The sequence below is a fragment of the Rhea pennata genome, chromosome 20, assembly GCF_028389875.1.
Source record: "Rhea pennata isolate bPtePen1 chromosome 20, bPtePen1.pri, whole genome shotgun sequence".
In the NCBI taxonomy this organism is placed as follows: Eukaryota; Metazoa; Chordata; class Aves; order Rheiformes; family Rheidae; genus Rhea; species Rhea pennata.
In genome coordinates this window covers 2,757,500-2,778,204 of record NC_084682.1, presented here as the reverse complement: position 1 = coordinate 2,778,204, position 20,705 = coordinate 2,757,500, and the positions used below count along the sequence as shown (strand labels likewise).

The window sequence follows — 20,705 nt, the reverse complement described above, 5'->3', positions numbered from 1 at the left end:
TATAGAGTAGTCTATGCACTAAGAGCAAGTACAGTTTGATATGAGTGTGTGTGTGTACATATGTATGTATATATATATATATATATATATATATGCTTAACAAGTTATGCGTGTGTGCTATAAACACAATTTTTGCCTAAATATTAAATCTTTGAAAATATTTTGGGAAGGAAGTGTGTGTAAATATACATCTGCTTGTATATACTGAAAGCAGTACGGGAGAAAATTCCAAAGCTTCAAATAATCCACTGCTGCTACAGTAATAACTGAAACAACAGAGACAGAATGAAAGCTCTGTGATGCATTTGAGACTTTTAGGTTATTTGATTCACTCTCTCCTTCCCATTCAACCCCCCCCCCACACACACACACAAGCAAACTAATCACACTAATTTTGCAAGAATACAGGGTACGATATTTGCAGGAACGTGTTGTTAAGTACAAAGTAAAAGGTGAAGAAAACTGCTTGCTTGTTTCAGTCCAAACAGATTCATTTTTAAAATTTTCATTATAAACTGCTCCTTTTTCACTTCGGGAAGTCACGTTTGGACTTGACTGTCCTCATGGTGAAAAAGTTTTTCCTTAACTCCAGCTGTTATCTCTCTCCTTTCAGCTTATGCCCATTGTGTCTCCTTCTCCCACCGTGCACTATTATGCTAGGCAGTACTATTAATCGCACTGAAAATAGGCCTTTGGCAAAGGTAGAAGGGTGCACAAATCAGCTGACTTTTCAGCTAGTTTGACCTGACTTTTGTCTGATTTCTCAAATTTGGAAGCATAATTGTACATACTTAATCCCCTGTACTGTTGCCTGTATATTGCAGAGACTATGCTCATTTTAAAATGGGGAAAAATCATATTTAGAGGAACTATGCAAAAGTGATTTTTGCATTGGTTGTGTACAAGCCTCACTTGATTTGCTTTTATGTTATACCTCAAGTTGGTTTGCTGAATGGCATGGCCCTTTTTGCCATTTGGCTCAGTTCATATTTAATCATTTTAAAAATGATGCAGTGACTGATGCAATTTACTGTGTATCTGCATTAATCCTAGAGTAGACACAAAGGAAGAAATAGGAATTGATGGGTGGAGAGACTGACTGTACCTTTCAGTACCAGTTGAGACAAAATCCTGTTTGGTGAACAAACTGCCTTAAGTCAACACTGCCGCTGAAAGAAGCAGTCTGCCCTCCCTCTGTTATGCCCCTTTCCTTACCTGTGGACAGCTACTGGACACCTATCTGATGAACTGACTCTGAGAAGTGATCTAGTGAAAAGTAACTCCCTCTTCCTCTTTTCAGCTAGGTCAGTTCCCTAAGCCAGTTTGCTGCATGGCGACACAAATGCTTGGTGTCAATGCAAAGGAAAGGTTTTATAGAGGGAAAGGAATCCATGACTGCGGAAGTGGTAGTAAAGCCAGTTTAGGAAAGCTTAAATTTTTTCCCTCAAATTTGCCGTGAAACAGGTGAAATTTGTCACTATTTTGAAAAACACTTGACTCAACAAAAAAACATTAGCAATCACCCATGAACTGAAGAGATGCATTCAAGTTTGGCGGGGTGCCTTTTAAAAAGATTTGTTATGCGACAGAGAAGAAATCTCAGGACTTCATCCTGTATAAGTTGCTGGGATAATTAATGATCGGAAATAATTGAAAAGAAAACTAACAAAAATAATAACCAACTAAAATAAGCAAGTTTATAATCTCAATTTAAGTAAATAGTTGAAAACTTAATTAAATCTATTTAGCTGTATAAGCTCTCTGGAGTAGGTTTAAAAAAAAAATCCTTACAACCCTTATACTGTATTTCTTTCTAGTTCGAAACAAAGACATGAGCTGGCCAGAGGAGATGTCTTTTATAGCAAACAGCAGTAAAATAGACAGACATAAAGGTAAGTGTTTCAGCACAGTAATTGAATTATGATGAAAAGAACAATTCAAGATTATATATAATGTTAAAATAATTATTTTTAATGTAGGTGCTCTTAATGTTGAAAGAGGTCTTTTATGCCTTTGCTAATTTGCTTGTTCTTTCTGTGTTGTTAACTTAGATGCTGGAAATGTGTGAGGGTTGTTTAGGTGCAGCAGTAGCAAATGGAACTTAATTCTAGATTTTGTGTTTATTATTTTGCTTTATTTCTTTAGGTGAAGAATAGTTAAGTTCTTATCAAATGAAAACAGAACTTGCATTACTATAGTTTTATACCTGAAAATAGTTCATTTGGCTTGTATAGATGGCCATGCTACATCAGACCTGACAAAATGTGGCTGACCTCAATTTTTGTTGACTGAAGTAAAATTGAGAGAGTTAATATTTTGAACAGACTTGTCTTCTGTTGCCTTTGTGCTAACTGTAATCTTGTAATTGGGAGCAGATTAAACTGAATAAGTTACAATTAAAAGGTCATAAACTGAACTTTATTAATAATCCATTGTGGAATAATTTTTCACTTATGCACACTTGTCATAATTATATTTTATTTCTCTCAGTTCCTACTGAAAAAGGTGCTACTGGATTAAGCAATCTGGGTAACACATGTTTCATGAACTCTAGTATCCAGTGTGTCAGTAATACACAACCTCTAACACGATATTTCATCTCAGGAAGACATCTTTATGAACTTAACAGGTAATCTTCTATTTGAGCCTGTTAGCGTTTTAGTTGTGTTAACTTTTTTTTTTAATTAATTTCAGCCTTCAAAACTAGAAGCATGAATAAATCTGATTAAGCTTAGCGTTACCAACCATCAGCTATGCAACTGATAGCAGATTAGATATACCAAAATACAACTTTCTTTGTTTCTGCGAGAGTTAAAACAGTTCAGCAAGAAGCCTTTGGACTGCTTCATTGACCTCTATGCCTGAACTTTGTTTAAATTTTAGTGTGACATTAATGACTTCTTGAATTCTAGGACAAATCCAATAGGAATGAAAGGACACATGGCCAAATGCTATGGTGATTTGGTTCAGGAGTTGTGGAGTGGAACTCAGAAGAATGTAGCGCCGTTAAAGCTGCGGGTAAGTCTATAATATATTTTATTTATTTATTTTTTGAATACCAACAATTTTTAAAAGCACTCTTCTGTTTTCTGGTGTTATCTGTATTGTAATAATTCTGGGAAAGCCTCCTCAATGCTACTTAATTATCATATTTCATATTTGCTTTGATAATGTATATAAAAGTTAGCTGTAACAAAAAAAAGAAAAAATGTAACAAATGTTTTTGCTGTTCTTATTTTAAGAGTTTGATAATTAAAAAAGGATTTATGTTAAACTTGCACATCTTCTTGAACTATGTAATCTACAAGCATGCTGGAGGCAACCATATCGCTGATATTAATTATATTATGGTTCTGCTGGTAAAGTTAGACTACATACTTAGTTTGTCAGTTATCATTCATGGTGACCATTATTCATGATTATCGTTCAGCTTATTTAAATATGGAAGTCTGTGCTATGTAGGGGAAAAAAGCACGAGTCTGTCATTAGCTTGCATGATTAATACTATAGTATTCTTTTTCAGTCTTAATGCAATTAGTCTTTAAATCTTCTCTCAGTTCTCTTGCCTTCCATTCACAATAACATTGAACTCTGTGGCCATTTTCAGCCATATTTTAAAGAGATTTGAAAGACTTAAAGATAATTACATCCCTACAGCTTTGTTAAAGTTAATATGTAGGTACTGGGCAGAGACTCAAATAAATATCTTCACTAGAGAAGGGGAAGGGAACTCATGTTTATATTCCATGTGTCAGAAGTTGGCTATGACATCAATGAGCATATCCTGGGCAATAAGTTGTCATGTATGTTACTCCACACTGGTCAAAGATTTGCCATTTCTTGTCAGTAAAGAATGTAGTGGAGATGTTCACCAAAGAGCTGTGGGGAGAAGAAGATGCAATCTGTAGGTAACCAGGATGCATTAGTCCTGGCCCTCAGGGAGCAGCTTATATTTGTGGAATATAATCGTGGTTCAGTGCTGAGATGTTAAGTTCAGAGGAGTTACCTCATATGAATTGAAGGTTGTGATATAAGATGTGGATTTTCATAGCCCTTGTTAGGTACGGAAGACCATGCATAGCCTGTAAATGGTCTTGTGAAAGCATGGGGAGATACCATTAACCCTGGCAATTGCATTTATCGTGTTGGTTGACAGCATGCATTTTTCAATAATATTTTGATTATTGTTACAAATTTTGTCACATAACATTAAATAATGTTTTGGCTCTTTTATAGTGGACAATAGCAAAATATGCTCCAAGATTTAATGGTTTTCAACAACAAGACTCACAGGAGCTCCTGGCATTTCTTTTGGATGGCCTTCATGAGGATTTGAACAGAGTTCATGATAAGCCATATGTTGAACTGAAAGATAGTGATGGTCGACCAGACTGGGAAGTAGCAGCAGAGGTATGAGTTAAGGTGTTTCTAGTAGATAAGTGCTAAGAGGAAACTACTTTATTTCTTAGGAAAGCTAAAGGTGTTGATGAGAGGTGCTCTAGTAATACTATTGCTATACTGTCTTTTGAAACTTAGATCTGTGATTTAAGAAAACTGTTTCACCTTTGAACTGAAAATGAATTTGATTTTATATTATACAGGTAAAAAAGGAGGTACTTCACAGTCATTTTGAATGACTCTTCTGAATGTGCAATACCAAAACTTTTCAAAATACTTCATAGTCTTTTCAGAAGCTTTTTAAATGATCTCATACCTCGGTTATTGTCTTAATAGAATGAACTTTTCTTTACTAATATTGAAACTAAATATTACCCATGTATTATAAATTAGTAAACAACTTCTGCAGGAAAATACTTCAGTTCCATAGGCTGATGAAGCTCTGGAAATATCCAGCATATTCTCCCTCTGCAGTTCCAGCAAGTAGTCTTCAGTTTCTAACTTTATTTTATTTTTCTGCACTTTATCTTAGGCCTGGGAAAACCATCTGAGAAGAAACAGATCCATTGTCGTAGATTTATTTCATGGGCAGCTTAAGTCACAAGTAAAATGTAAAACTTGTGGACATATAAGTGTTAGATTTGACCCTTTCAATTTTTTATCCTTGCCTTTACCAATGGATAGCTACATGCACCTAGAAATTACAGGTGGGTAGTGGTTTAACACCCTATATACTTGTCTTTCCTGAAAATTATAAATGCAAAACAGATTTTCAAGGAACAGTCACAAAACAGATTTTGTTTGTGTTAGCACTTACTAGCAATGCAGTTAAATTTTTAAAAAATAGTATAGCTATTTAGTGTAAGAGATTAGACTGTAAGAATTTTCACTGGAATACAGTTAAAGTAAAATCTTCTGAAACAAGCATAGATGATCCATTTTCAATTTTGACTAAAGTACATAATACATAAGATCTCAAAATCTCAGTTTTGCATGTTTTCCTTCTGGTAATGAAAATTTGTATTGTATAGGTTGTCTTAAGTCTGTCTAGAGGGAAAAAAGGGGGGGAGAGGGGAAAGAATACACAAACAAATTACTTTGTGGGTTTTGAATTATTCTATGAAAAACTCATTCATTGTGGGAGAAGAGGCAAAAGGAATGGTGATAAAAGAAGAAAATTTGAAACCATTTTCTGTGACCTAGGCAGTTGGAGATTTTCTGGCATTTGTCTTTGTGGACCTTGAAAATTGTCTGATAATGAAAAAATGAACAGATCTTAAAATGGAATAAAAATGTTTTCTAATAAGTAGATACAATGTATTATTCTATTAAATTTTACCTGGTTTACTGACTAAGATATTTCTTTTTCCATTTAAAGTAATTAAATTAGATGGTACTACTCCTGTTCGATATGGTCTGAGATTGAACATGGATGAAAAATATACAGGTTTGAAAAAACAGTTAAGTGAACTCTGCGGGCTAAAACCAGAACAGATTCTACTTGCAGAAGTGCATAGCTCCAATATAAAGGTAAAAAGGAAAAAAAAAATCATTGCTGCAACATAGTTTTGATATTTCTGATTATTTGTGTGCATCAGCATACTCCATCTCTCTTTTTGACACTGTATGTTGCCTACAGGAGCCCTGACATGACATAACTAAAAATGTAGTAATAAATTCAGCTTAGTCAAGTCTGAACTTTTATATCATTTTAAAACCTCAATTTGGCTTACTTTAAACAGATTTAAAATTGAAGGCAACTGAACCATAATAAACCACTTGTAACCAAAATGAAAATTGACATAGAAGCTTGCAAAACTTTAATTGAATTGATTAGTAATTATATGTTTAGAAGAAAAAGGTAAATCTTCTCAACATATTAAGACTCAAGTTAAAGTGCTGTGATGAATTTAAACACCAAGAGGCTGGAAGTATAATGAATGACTGGCTTAGATTTTATGTAGTGTGTATGTGTGTGTATATATATACTTTTTTGCTGTCATTGAACAGGATTAGAACTACTTTCAGAGGGTAGAAATTGGGTGCTTTCACTCTGTTTAGAGAACCAGTAATAGTGCTCTCGGATCTTGCTGCAGAGATCTACAAAGTCATGTGATTTTTGGCTCTCCTTTTTCCTTGTAGCTATAAAAAAGCAGATAGGAGAGGAGAGATGAGGTGATAGTTGTACTGTTTGCAAAAGAATGAAATATTCTGGGTCACAGATAAAAGTATGTATGTGTCTCATTAGCTTTCTCTTTTTTTTCCTGAAGAACTTTCCTCAAGACAACCAGAAAGTCCGGTTATCAGTGAGTGGGTTCTTGTGTGCATTTGAAATACCAGTTCCAGGATCCCCTACATCAGCATCAAGTCCTACGCAGACAGGTAAAATGAAACATCATATTTCAAATAATAAAGAAACAAGAAACATGCAGATTGGCTATAAGGCAGGACATACTTAGAAACCAAAGCTGAGTATCATGCTTTCATTTTTTTTTTTTTGTTTCACTGTTTGTGATTTCATATATGGATTGTAAACAATTCTGTTATTTCTTGTTACTGCATGCTCTGAATTTACACAGTTGTAAGGAAAGGATTAGATATTGGTCTGAAGGAGAATAGAAAATATTTCATGAAATACATTGGGCAGAATGGAAGGCAGAAAAATCGTATTTGTTGTTACCAGTTCTGGTTGCTGTAAATTGTTGAGAGTAATTGTACATCTACAGATCTCTCAACTGGGCCATCAACTAATGGAGCACCCAATATAATGATGAATGGGGACCTTCGCAAACCAACCCTAATTCCAAATGGAATGCCAAATACTGTAGTGCCATGTGGAACAGAACGTAATAACCTTGCCAACTGGACTCTCAATGGTCATGTACCCTTGCTTTCTGATAGTCCATGTACAGGGTATATAATTGCAGTCCACAGAAAAATGGTGAGTAGATTCTGCATTCTAAGTTATGTGTAACATACTTTCCCAAAGTTAGCGTGGTTTTCTTTTGAAGTCTGTGCGATTAGCTTATGTATATTCCTAAAAAGAGGGAACATAAATACACGTTTCCCTGTTAGGCATGCACGTAGTTCTCCTTCATGGATTTAATTTGTAATGGCTAATGTTGGTGTATTTTTCTTTCCTCAATATTGGCGTGCTTCCCAGTTCTTTAACGCTGACATGCATACTTGGGTGTTCACTGACTCACTGATAAAATGTTCCAGGACTCTCTGAGCAGGAAAAAAAAAAGTAAAATTTATTTCTTTCCCATTTTGTGGAACACCTTTATTTCTTACACAGAAATAGAGTGAAGATATATAGTGCATTTGTGGGTCACTCTGTTAGTATGAACTACTCTTTGTAAAAGCCTTTGTAGCCAAGTTGAAATCTAAATATGAAAGCTGGGTGATTGGACACCTCAAACAATCTTGCTTTCTGTGCATGTTCTGTCTCCAGGCTTTAGAATTGGTTGACAGTTAGAGCCTAGTGGTTGTGGGCTCTATCTCTTTACAACAGGTTTGTGTTGGTCTTTTTTTGCTTTGGTTTCTCAAGTAGTGGCTAACCACCACAATCTTGATTGAAGATTTGGCAGAATCTCTTAGGGGAAGCAGTGTAATACTTTTGAGCAGTTTCTGCTGTTAGTTATACAGCTTACAAAGCGTTAAAGTTACGTGTGGAAGTTATGCCAGGAATCCATGCTTGTCATTGTCAAAAATTTTATCAATGGTGTAGATCAGTTGCATAAAACTTGTGTAAGGCTCAGTAGCAGTTTACTGTACCTCAGTATCATTAGGTCAGTGTGTTAAATCCCTTTTTTTACAGATGGAAAGAGTGAAGCACAAAGACTAGTTGATCTGCTTGGAAGTGTACAAGTTTGTAGTGCCCAAATTAACTTCCCATGATGTTCTTTACACATAAAAGTTTTCTTTCTCTGGAGGACATAAACTTGCCTAGTGTAGAAGTCATTTTGGGACAGATATTAGTATCTGTCTGCATTGTAAAGTTACCATATGGTGGTTAAAGTAAGAAAATTTGCATCTTTTGAAATTAAAAAGAAAAGGTATGTGGTTGAAACACAGGCTTATGTTAAGCATTGACATGGTCTAATGCCACAGTATCATAAAATACAATTAAATTTTCAGGCGGTTTGAAGTCAGTGATCAAAATTCAGCTTTTTAATATTGAAAAGATTACGGAAATTGAATACTTTTAATCCAACTAATAATTTGTTTAATTGCCAGAGACTGAAATGAGGAACAAGGTCAGCATTGTAATAATTAGGGTAATGTGAGTTAATGCATACTTATACATGAGTCATTCTCTTGTTTCACGTGTGCAGATGCGGACAGAGTTATATTTTCTTTCATCTCAAAAGAATCGTCCTAGCCTCTTTGGAATGCCACTAATTGTTCCTTGTACTGTTCATACACGGAAAAAAGACCTGTATGATGCAGTGTGGATTCAGGTTTCCAGGCTTGCTAGCCCTCTCCCTCCTCAGGAAGCTAGTAATCATGCACAAGACTGGTGAGTATCACATGCCAACCTTTGACTTGAATCACCTAATCTAGTGGTTTAGATTCCTTTAGAAAATTTAAAAAATGCTCATTCTTCATCTTTTATCCGTTTTAAGTGCTGAAAACACCTCCATGGAATGAATGTATGGTTTTTAATGTATAATTAAGATTTAAATGTCAACAGTTGTAGGAACAATTGCATGTGCTTTGACCTCAGATGTTTTCTGCCTGCAGATTCCATCTAGTGGGTTATTCCTGTAGGAAGTCATTTAAAAGTCCTGTGATTTAATAAAGACAATAAAAGGCAATATAGTAGCTTTGTGAAAATAAGATAATTTTCAGATAGCTTTCTAAATGAGACTGTATTTAATAAAGTGTCTTCTATATATTTAATTCTCTTGTGAAACTGTTTAAACTGTGAGGGCTCTTTTAGGGGGAGGGCTTTCTGTCATTTGAATTCTGCGTTGTGGCTGATGATTTTGATGCTAAGTCTGATTCTTTTTAGAGAATTGGTTCCCTCCTCTTTCTTCCTCTCCCAGCCTCCCCAGACACACACAAAAGCACTGTATCTGGAATTTGTAGGCTAATTGTTGGGGCAGAAGGAATGGTAGACCAGGTCTTTTAAACTGTGATGTCTGCTTCCATCTGCACACCTGCTCACGATTGTGTTCACCAACGCTTAGTACGGAACGATACGCATCTGTGGAAATACTTCAGATGTTCTTGCTCAGTTAAATTCCTGTCATCATCAGAGCCAATCCATGTTAATGCAGTGTGGGCATAAATGACAGATTCTTAATGATTTAATTAAATAGACTGAAAATTTCACCTTTATTTGGGGATGTGTCAATTTGTATGCATGAGACTTGTCCTTTAACAGATTTTTCTCATTATGCTACTTCTGAGTTTTATCACAAACTCTTTTCTCTTTTCTTGCTGTGTTGTCTCTAGTAAATAACTTTCTCACGTCTTCAATATATAGTGATTTAATGCTTTAATTTCTTTCACTATATAAAGCAATTTATGAGTGACCATTTTCTACCTGGATGTGCTGCTGTGAAACTGATAGTCTTGGCTATAGCTTAAATGATTTGTGTGATTTGTGTTAATTGATTTGTGTGCCCACCAGCATATGTCAAGAAAACTTTGCTACTGTTGATGCTTATGTGGGATCTGTTACCTTCGCAAGAACTTTAAAAATATTATCGAATTTTCCTTTCTCTTTAGTTTTATTACTGTGTGTAAAAATAGTGAAGAAGTATTGATAGTAGTGTGAATGTGTGATTGAGGTATATTTTAATTGTGCCTCTTTGTGCCTAATGCTATGATGTGCATGTTTGGAATTCAGACAACATAAAGGCAGATCCTATTTTATTATATTATGTTTAGTGTTTCTAACCATTCAGATTTTTTTTTTTGGGGGGGGGGGGTTGTGTTTTGGTAAACAGCAAGGGATAATGAAGTAAGGTCAAATGTAATAGGCAATCTGAATGAATGCCCAAGTTTCATGTTGCATTCTCTTCTGTTTCAGTGATGACAGCATGGGATATCAGTATCCGTTCACTCTGAGAGTAGTTCAGAAGGATGGAAACTCCTGCGCTTGGTGTCCGTGGTACAAGTAAATTGTCTTTTTTAGCTTTAAGCATGGGGTCACTTCAGCAGAAATGTAGTTTATGATAATGGATTTTTGATATGTTTCAGAATAGAGGTAATGTCAAACAATGGGAGTCTAGAATCTAATCTAACTAGAACCCCCATGTGGCAGACTTTCACTGCAGAATTGCTTTTATGACTTGAAGAGCTGAAAACTCTGCTGACACAGAAAATTTAAATTAGGAGATAGGCATCAGATTATCAAAAACCTCTTAACCCCTTCCAGTCTTCCCTGTTCAAGTGTGTAAATGTACAGGGGCACATTTGTAAGTATTTAGATGATTTATGATGGTTTCATATGACAGCAGACTACTCTGGATGTAAATCATTTACCATTAGCAGTTTCTGTGCGTTTGAAAAGTAAAAGCTAAAATGGTCAATAGATACGAGCCCCGGGAAGACTTCTGGAATTTTTCCTAAACAAGGATATGTTAATGAAAATCCTAGACTGTTGCTGGAAGATATTCAGACCACACACTATACCACACAATATACTATGTATAAAAAGGTGTCTCCTACAGCTAGATAAATAGTGCATGTTAGCTATCATACTGTAGAATACCTGTGGAGACAAAGAACTGTAGTAGTGTTAGAGTGGTAGTTAGTGTAGCTCAGCACTCTATGCAGAGCAAGTGGTCAAGATCAAGTGATTGAGCTCACCCAAATGCTTTAGTGTTTCATCTCTATTATAGAGTTTTGTGGCAAAATAGAGAACTGCCTTGGATATCTTTACTGGAAAAACAAACAAACAAACAAGAAAAAAACAAAAAAAAGCAACCCTCTTACACTGAGGGCAAGGCCTGTAGCTGTGGAGGTGTATCTAATAAGGAGCAGAATTGGGGTGTGAATTAATGTAAATCTGAGTGATTGCAGTTTGTTTATCACGTCTAACTTTTTGTTTTAGATTTTGTCGTGGCTGTAAAATTGAGTGCACAGAAGATAGAGCTTGTGTTGGAAATGCTTACATTGCTGTAGACTGGGATCCAACAGCACTCCACCTACGCTACCAAACATCACAGGAGCGGGTAAAATTATGGCATAAAGCCTGCAGTGTTTGAATGTTAATAGCTCTGAAACACATCCCATTTTACCAAGACTAAGTTTGGAAGATACACTTTTTCTTTTAGTGATTTCATCTATTTATTATTAAACTAAAGGCATTAGTCATTGAAGAATATATTCTGGATAAACCTATCTTAGTTTTAGACCTCCTACATGTCTATAACATGAAAGTGAGTCTTATAAGACATCACAGATGCATATTTTCTGGCTGTTCTAAATTGCTTTTGGCCTACTTGCCACAATATAGTGCAAAGTATGTTAATTTGGTACACTTTCGAAGGACACCAGTGCTATAAATAGTTGTGTGTAAGTAAATAAAGTTGCTTCACTGAGTCTACAAAATAGAAATAACAGTAAGCGCACAACTGAATTAATCTAGAAGAACTATTCCGATTTGTGAGTTGAATTCATAAACTAGTGCGTTGTGAGTATGCAAAAACTAAGAATAAGGACAGCACATTATCTGTATTCTTCCATTTCATAGTTGAAATAAAATAGCTGCTCAAATTAGTGCAGCTATTTTTGGATCTCTAATCTTAAATAACTATATGATATGTTTCTCCTATGGTACTTTAAATACAGCCTTCCTCTGAGCAGTTTGTATGTTTTCAAGTCAAATTAAATTTAATCTCACCTCTTTAGATTGTAGAAGAACATGAAAGTGTTGAACAAAGCCGACGAGCTCAAGCAGAGCCCATCAATCTGGACAGCTGTCTTAGAGCCTTCACCAGTGAGGAGGAATTGGGAGAAGATGAGATGTACTACTGTTCCAAATGCAAGACCCATTGTTTGGCCACCAAAAAACTGGATCTTTGGAGGCTTCCCCCTATTTTGGTATGATCTTGTATAATTTTCCTCTACAACAGCAGAAACAAAGTACATTCCTCACAAATTTTGAATTGCTAGGTATTTCTCCTTTTTCTTACTAAATAAGAAGGTTTATATTTACTTCTATTCACTGTCTCAGCAGGGGCATTAACTTTGTTTGCATCATGCACTTCCATAATGCAAGCAGGTAACTCAAACCTCAAATTCTTGTGCATCTTTTTAGCTGATATATTGCAGCAAATGGGTTGCATTTTGCATTCTCTTTGATCTGCTCTGACAAATTCACATTTAGGCAGTCTTTCTTGGTAGCACAGTCTTGATCTTTGATCTAGTTACATAACACCTGGGTGTGTTGCCTTTCAAATTTGTAGGTTATACACAGCACTGGTGACTGAAGTGAAGCAACCTTTTCTATCACTTTCCCCCTGAAAATATTAGTTCCGTATTTTATCAGCTTGTACCCAAAATCAAAATATTCAAATAGTGTTTTTACTTTTTATTAATACATGATAAAATATTTATGTTTCAGGAACAAAAACTTCTTTTAGCAGTGAAATTAGGTCGTTGTGGTGTAATTGCCCTCCTTTGACTTTTTCTATCATGTTTCTGCTTAGATCATTCACCTGAAAAGATTTCAGTTTGTAAATGGCCGCTGGATAAAATCTCAAAAAATTGTTAAATTTCCCCGGGAAAATTTTGACCCAAGTGCCTTTTTGGTACAAAGGGATCCAAGTCATTTGCAAAGAAAACAGCTAACTCCCCATGTTGATGACCTTCCTGATGCACGGACTCTCCAAGGGGAGTCTAGAAAAGTAGATCTGCAGATCACTTACACAGCAGGTGAAGGGGATGTACTGAACAGAAGTCCATCTTCCCTTAACACTACTACAGTCTTGAATAATATCAAAGGTAAGTAATAATTAGGAAATAGAGCACACTCCAGTAAATGCTGTTATTTGGGGGGGAGGAGGGGGGAACGTCCTCTTAACAAAATGCTAGTATTTTGTTGGCCAAAGAATTAAATTTATTCTGAAACACTCATTTTCCCCTGCTGTTTCCTGTGGGAAACTTAATGAAGCATTGCTATGAAGAAATGAAGTTACTCAGTGATGTTATTGGTACTGGCATTGTCTGTTCATGTAAGTGGACCAGATTAAGAATGAGGAATGTGCTCCTGCATATAAGTGTGCATGTGTTTGTGTGCACACAGACAATCCTATTTTTATATACCACTCATAAGCTGCAATGAAACAGTGGATTTTCAATGTTTGGTTATTGAAAGAAATCTTTTATTAAAAAATCTAGACCATATGTTTACTTATCTTTCAAGTCTGTATTTGTCTTTTGTTGCAGCATCTCCGTCTTTGGGAAGGAAAAGTGGAACCAGCTGTCCTTCAAGTAAAAACAGTAGCCCAAATAGTAGCCCAAGGACTTTAGGAAGAGGTAAAGGGCGCCTGCGGCTACCACAGCTAGGTAAAAACAAACTGTCAAATAGCAAAGAAAATTTGGATGCAAGTAAAGAGAATGGTACTGACCAGGAACAGAAATATACTTCTGATCAAGGTGATGCTCTTACTAGAGGGCAGATTTTTGGTGGTAGCCAAAGTGAACTATACACTGCTCAGGACACTGAGATGACTTTAGCCAACGGATACATTTGTGAGCAGAATGCATATAGTAATGGAAGTATCAATGGTCAAATTGATAACCACAGTGAGGAGGATATTGCAGATGACCAAAGAGAAGAAGCTTGTGTTAACCCTATTTACAATCTATATGCAATTTCGGTAAGTAGATATTTAAGTAAGCTGATATGTTTACTGTTTTTGTTATGAAAAGTAGAGATTTCTTGTCAAAGATTGCAAAGTAGAGTCATTGTGAGCAAAATAAAATTGCCATAAAACTGAGTATAACTGAAAAGTATATCTTTGCCTAATGTTTTTTCTGCTTGAATATGTAAGCTTAGTCAGCCTCAGACATTAAAAAAAAAAAAAAAAAAAAAAAAAAAAAGCAAGCTGTGAAGCACAGCACAGTCGATCAGAATTAGAATGCACTTCTCAGGTTGTCTGTCTCTTGCTTTTATCAAGCAGGACTTTTCTGTGTGCTAATGCTTGAATTGTTTTTAGGTTTTTGTTTTTAGATGGGGGAAAAAGGAAAACAAAAGAGAAACAAGATTTGATAGTGAAGGAAAATGATAAAGGCATAAAAGAGGTAGGAGAGGAGGACTGGCCTTGGTCTGGCTATGTTGAATTGCTGGGGCCAGCATGCATAAAATTATTTTTGTCATATACAGTATGCTGCATTACTACTTTAGAGAGAAGAGGTTTATTTTAAAAGAGTCTGTAGCATTTAGGCATCTTTGGCAAGTATAGATTGTCATGAACCATTGTTACTTATGGAAAGAATATGAATTTATCATATTATTCTGTGAATTCTGTGTTTTTGATGTTTCATCCAAAATTATCTTCTTTTTTGTTTCTTTTTTTTCTTTCCCTTTTTTCTTTTTCTTTTCTTTTCTTTTTTTTTTTAGTGCCATTCAGGAATTATGGGAGGGGGTCATTATGTTACTTATGCCAAAAACCCAAACAACAAGTGGTACTGCTACAATGACAGTAGCTGTAAGGTAAATGTTTTATTTTTGTAAGAAATATTTTTTTCCTTTGGTACCTAGAATCAAAGAAATGCATGTTTTTGAGAACCGTTCTTTGAAACCATGGGTAGCTCAAAATCTACATCAGATGAATATTAAAACTGTGAACTGAAATCATATGTGAGTTTTTTCATGTTAGTATATATTCATCAGCTGCTAACATGGGTAAGGAAAGATACTTATTTTGTACAAAGATGGAGAAGTTATTGAAAGTGGAAGTCCAAGAGTGTTTTTTCATTATGCTAGCTGTTTTGTATTCAATTACTGAATAATTAAGTTTCAATATCTCTAACTATTTGCACTTGTCACTGAAAATTCATTATGTTTTTCAAGTAAATAATGGAGCCTGATAACTAATAATAAGGGAGACTGAGAAAATGTGATTCTTCTTGCTGCAAACTGCTGTTTTAAAAAAAGACAGTTTCTAGGGCCAACGCGCGTGTTGAAGTTCAGTGTCAGTGACGCAGTCGTGCCATTGCGTATTTCAGGAAACGTTTTTGTTTCGCAGGAATTGCATCCCGATGAAATCGACACCGACTCTGCCTACATTCTTTTCTACGAGCAGCAGGGGGTAGACTATGCACAATTTCTGCCAAAGATAGAGGGCAAAAAGATGGCAGACACAAGCAGCATGGATGAAGACTTTGAGTCAGATTACAAGAAGTACTGTGTTTTACAGTAAGCAGGTGATCTTCCGTGGACTGTTCTGAGAGTGTGAGGGATAACATGCTGAAACTTGCATTTGGCGAAAATGTTAGTGAAACAGTTAAGCTAAGTGTAGTTATTGTACCTGGGATATGAAAGCACAAAGAGAAAACCCTAATTAAATAGCAGTAAATATAAAGATAGTATTGTTTTGTTCTGTTATCTCACTACATGTTCTAAACATTTCTGATGTTAGACATCAGGCTGAAACTGCCATTGGCCTTTAAATAAAATGGTTTGAGAAAAGCCAACTAGGACCAAATAAGAGCTAAATTAAATAGTCCAAATAAGAGCTAAACAAAGTAGTGTAGAGTTTACCAGTTATTCTAACAAAATCCTAAGGCTGTCCTTAGACTTAAGATAATGGGGAAAAAAATGTAGTGTTGTCTTTGGACAGCATGATATTGCTACCTCCTTTTTCCTGCAGTTTTATTGCATTTTATTGGCAAAACAAGGAAAGCAAGAGAATGAAAAGTGCACGAATTTAAAGATTGAATATTGAGAGTTAGAAATGTTTCCAGTTTTGCCATCACTAATATGTGTCAATTGCTTTCTTTCTGTATGTTGGGAGCACAACCAAATCATAATTTTAGAGGAGATTAATTTCTGCACTTGAATGGTTTTATTATAATTGTGTTTTCTCCACGTGGTGGCTGTGCAAATCAACATGTTTCAGGAATGACTTTTCAGCCTGAAGAGTGCTATTTTTTTTTTGAGTGCTATGACTTTTGAGATGCCTCAGAAAAGAAACTTCAGGTTGAAGAGAGTAGTTGTGGTTATATGCATGGTGTCTTAAAAAGTGCACATTGCACGAAGTGTTCCCAGCTTTTGGAAGGAAAGATGCTTGAGCTTATGTTTCATGACTGGTGTTGCTTTTAAATTTGCACTTTTAAAAATTCATATAATTAAATTCAAAAACATAGTTTGTTTTTGTTGTTGTAAGGGCTCTGGAGTGAATGGCTGTGAATTATCCACTGTGTATTTCAAACAGATAAGAAGCTGTGGCTGTCAGGTAGCTATCGTAGCATTCATGGATTTTTTTAAATTGATTTCATAATTTAATAGGACTTTTTTCTTCAAAATTTGGTTTGCCTTTTTCAAATTCTTTCTTGCAACAGGTTATGCATATACTTGCAATTAAAACAACTGCTTTCCATGTCCTTGCAAGATGCTCTTTTAAGTCAGCAGGCTAATTGTATGAAGGAAAGCTTGATCGAGTCTTAGCAGAGACTGAGGAAGGAAAGATGGCTGTTTCAGTGTTAATTTTTTTGCATATCTGAATCAAGATTAACAATTTGCTCTTTCAGCCTTTTATTCTTCAGCCGAGTCTTAGAAGCTTACTAATTTTATCAAGACATCTTCCAAATTCTTTAGATTGTCTTCACTAACAAAATTTATAACTTACATTGTTGATCTCTGAAGTTAATGTTTGGCTTCCTTCTAATACGCTTTACAACAACGCCAAGCCTACTGGTAAGTGTATAATTTCCAGAAAGATCTGAGTTTTATCCATTTAAGAAATTGTATCAGCTGGTTTTGCTGTCTTTACTTATGCAAAAACCTCACTGTCTTTATTGGAGGTTGTGCCTCTGTAAGGACAGCAGATCAGTTCCAAAATAAGTATTGTCGAATTTGTAAAGTATTGCTCCCTATCCTGTATGTTCTCTTATCTTCAAGTGGTCTAAACCTTGAGTCTGAGGAAAAGTAAACATGAATTGTAAAATTTTTAGGTTAGAAGCTCTTTCAGTGTCCATTTCTCTATTCCTCCCTGCGCAAACTCCATGAAAAGTGAAAGGATTTCAAATGATTTACTTTAAAATGTTTCATTTAAGCAGGTAGCACAATCTACTAATGTTATTTGATCTTCTGTGTTTGTTACATTGGTTGTAATTAATTTTTTTTAATTAAATTAATTCATGAATTAGTAGTAAATTTATTAAGTTAACTAACTACATTCACTTTGTAAATTATTGTATAAAACTTATTGACAATGCACTGACTTTAGAGAGATGTTATGTACATAAATACCTTGTAAATAAAATAGTGTTGATGTACTGGAATATGAGCTGTATAAAAAAAAAAAATATTGGTAATTGTATATGGAGTGAACCTGTTTATCTGTAACTATATTATTCAAACAAATTAAATACTGTGGATGCAGATGAAGTGTCACCTTTTGTCAGCTTCTTTTTAATAGCTGTTTTTCTGCTTTGAAGTTTCTGTAGAGTTTTCATTAACTTTAAATCTTTTTATAGATGCAAAAGATTGAAACATGTGAGGAAGCATACCAGTTCTCTGCAGTTTGTCCAGTGTATCTCTTAGAAAAGCTAACATATTATCTTGGTACTTCTAAATTTTGATTTTTAAGTTGCTTCTGTTTTCCGTTTTAAGTATGTTCTGCTTGTTTTTAGAATTAGTCCATTTAAGGCTTTTCAAAATGTGTGCCTGTACATGAGACAGAGAGAGAGAGAGAGGGAGAGAGATAGAGAGAGAGAGAGATGTGTTTCCTTCTTAGAGATAAGTCTGAAGATCTAGTGCACTGAACTGCATTAATTCAGTGGTTCTCATTGTTTTGTGGCATAATAGTGACAGATCCAAAATGAGACCAGTGATGGTTTAGAAGCAGAGTGGTTGCACGTGGACTTCCTAGCTACCTACCTGTGAGAATCCTTCTGCAGGTTATTAGAACAGACAGAAAAATCAAACACCTATTTTAATATTGTTGCTTTATTTTTATATATGTACTCGGACAATTAAAATCTAGCCTGTAATAATTTTATTCCCAGGTTCTCACAGTGATAAACAAAGCTCCTTTTGAGCCTAAAGTAGGGAAATATTTTACTTTAAAATGTTCCAGGAATAGAGAACATAAAATAAAATCATGCAAAGATTTCTGTTATTTGAAGGGTTGAGAAGAAGTTTTGAAAAAAAAAAATCACGTAATGGACTATATGCTTAGCTTTTCCTTTGATTTGGAACTGTATTGGTGTCTGGTATTCACAGCCACAGGATGGCAGCGTTGTCTGCCGCCTTGGATAAGTGGATGCCGGAAGCCTTGTGAGCGTGAACCTTAAATTCTAACCATAATTCAGACTTCTTAACATGCTCACAAAAAAGGAAAAACTTATTTTGAACCTCTTTCAGAGAGATAATAAAACAATATTTATCTGCAGCAGCCATATTCTGCATATTATTTATTAATGCAGAGTTTTGTCTTGCCAGGAGGACCGATTTCTGAAATTAAAGTTTTCACATTATAATATGAAGTAAATAATGCTTAGTAATTTGGGGGTTAAGAATTTATTTTATTTTATTATAGTTGATAACTTGTGCATTTTAAATCAAGTGGATTATCTGTTTTCCTCAGGTGGAAACAGCTTTCAAGATACGATTCATACAAAAGGCACAAGGGAGCAAAAGAAAAGATACAGGTGAAAAATAAATATAATTCATAATAACAGGCAAAAAACAATGCATCTTTACTGCTTCTGTGTAGATACTTACTAATTTGTTTAAATAGAGAATTCAACTGTTCCATTAGCCAGCAAAGGAAATTCGTTCCTGTACCTTAAAGGAAGAGAGTCACACGTTGGTAGTACACGAGGCCTTAGTTTCCTATGATTCTATTTTGTAACCTGTTAGGTCTCTAAAACCATAGAATAATCTGGGTTGGAAAACAGGAGGACATTTGGTCCATCTGAATGTTAAAAGTATATCTCATTTCAGGTATTATAATTATTTCCTGTATTATGAATGTCGTAAATACAGAGGGTGATTTCTTTTTTTTTAATACAGATCTTAAGAAATGTGTTTGCCATTTACTTAGCCATCACCGTTTCAGTAGGTTGCTTTGGTTTCTGAGCAGTTTTTTTTCTGAAGGGGAAAAAACTTGAAGCCATTCAGAAACCCACTTCTAGTACCACCTGAGAAAATAAGATAGAGAGACAGTATAAACAGAGATTAAGAATAGCTTTTTAGGAGCATGTGCTTCATCACAAATCCAAATAATGCTAATGGCAAAAACTCATTGAGGAAAAATTTGCATAGGATATAAAATGGGCAAGGTAAATCCTATTAGAGAACTGGCTCATTGCTATATTATTGCTTCTAGAGGAAGAACTCCCTGCATATTTCCACAGCACAGATTAAAAAAAGGGAAGAGAAAGATATAGGAAATACTCCATCTAAGAACATATTTCTCTTTATGCGGAGTTGAATATAAGATTTGCTGTAGGATATTTCCAGTTCATGATGAACGTGTCTATTAATACAATTTAATGTATGCCAATGTATTTTGGTTGTATCCTACTACTAGGTTTTAGTTGATGTGAGATTTGAGATTAACAAAGTAGAAAGTCAAAGGCAAAAATATTTATCTTTTGCTTACTCACTGGAGGGGTAACAACTGAGGTACAGGAATAAGAGGTCAACATTGAAATTACTTTTGCTTGGAGATGAGAACTTGCAGCCAGATTGCAATTGGGAAGTAATACAGAACTTCAGCAAAGTGTATCTTACTGCTTGTTCATGGAACTTTATCTGAAACTATCCACAAAGATCAGGGATTTTTTTTTTTTGTTTGGTGGTGTTTTTTTTTTTTTTTTTTGGTTGAATCATGTATTTAGTGCTGCTGTTAATAGCAATTGTAATATGTATTCTAAGAAACCAGCCAAATGTAAGTAAAATGATGCCTTATGTACGTGAGGGTATATATGAGGCATCCACACATTCCAAGGTTTTGCTCTTGGAAACAGAGTATTGAAATAAGGATCTTAAGGGACCTAAGGTACAGACTTGGCATACTGATGTGTTCCTGCTGCTGTTCCCCCTTCTATGAGCACTTGCTCACGTATGTTCTTCTTGATTGTACATAATGTTGAGACATTTCCTCTGAGCT

General features: G+C 35.1%; 1 protein-coding gene across 1 annotated transcript in view; it reads left to right on the top strand.

The window, feature by feature from the left end:
* Positions 1-17,968, top strand: part of USP32 (ubiquitin specific peptidase 32) — an 82,395-nt gene extending 64,427 nt beyond the window's left edge. Inside the window, exons 19-34 of the mRNA XM_062592656.1 lie at positions 1,818-1,892; positions 2,491-2,629; positions 2,913-3,018; positions 4,237-4,410; positions 4,931-5,105; positions 5,777-5,928; positions 6,669-6,780; positions 7,125-7,339; positions 8,736-8,920; positions 10,442-10,528; positions 11,468-11,588; positions 12,268-12,459; positions 13,068-13,362; positions 13,807-14,240; positions 14,984-15,076; positions 15,612-17,968. Of these exons, the coding sequence (XP_062448640.1) occupies positions 1,818-1,892; positions 2,491-2,629; positions 2,913-3,018; positions 4,237-4,410; positions 4,931-5,105; positions 5,777-5,928; positions 6,669-6,780; positions 7,125-7,339; positions 8,736-8,920; positions 10,442-10,528; positions 11,468-11,588; positions 12,268-12,459; positions 13,068-13,362; positions 13,807-14,240; positions 14,984-15,076; positions 15,612-15,785 (2,729 nt within the window). The 3' untranslated portion in view covers positions 15,786-17,968. The remainder of the gene's footprint in view (positions 1-1,817; positions 1,893-2,490; positions 2,630-2,912; positions 3,019-4,236; positions 4,411-4,930; positions 5,106-5,776; positions 5,929-6,668; positions 6,781-7,124; positions 7,340-8,735; positions 8,921-10,441; positions 10,529-11,467; positions 11,589-12,267; positions 12,460-13,067; positions 13,363-13,806; positions 14,241-14,983; positions 15,077-15,611) is intronic.
* Positions 17,969-20,705: the final 2,737 nt, after the last annotated feature.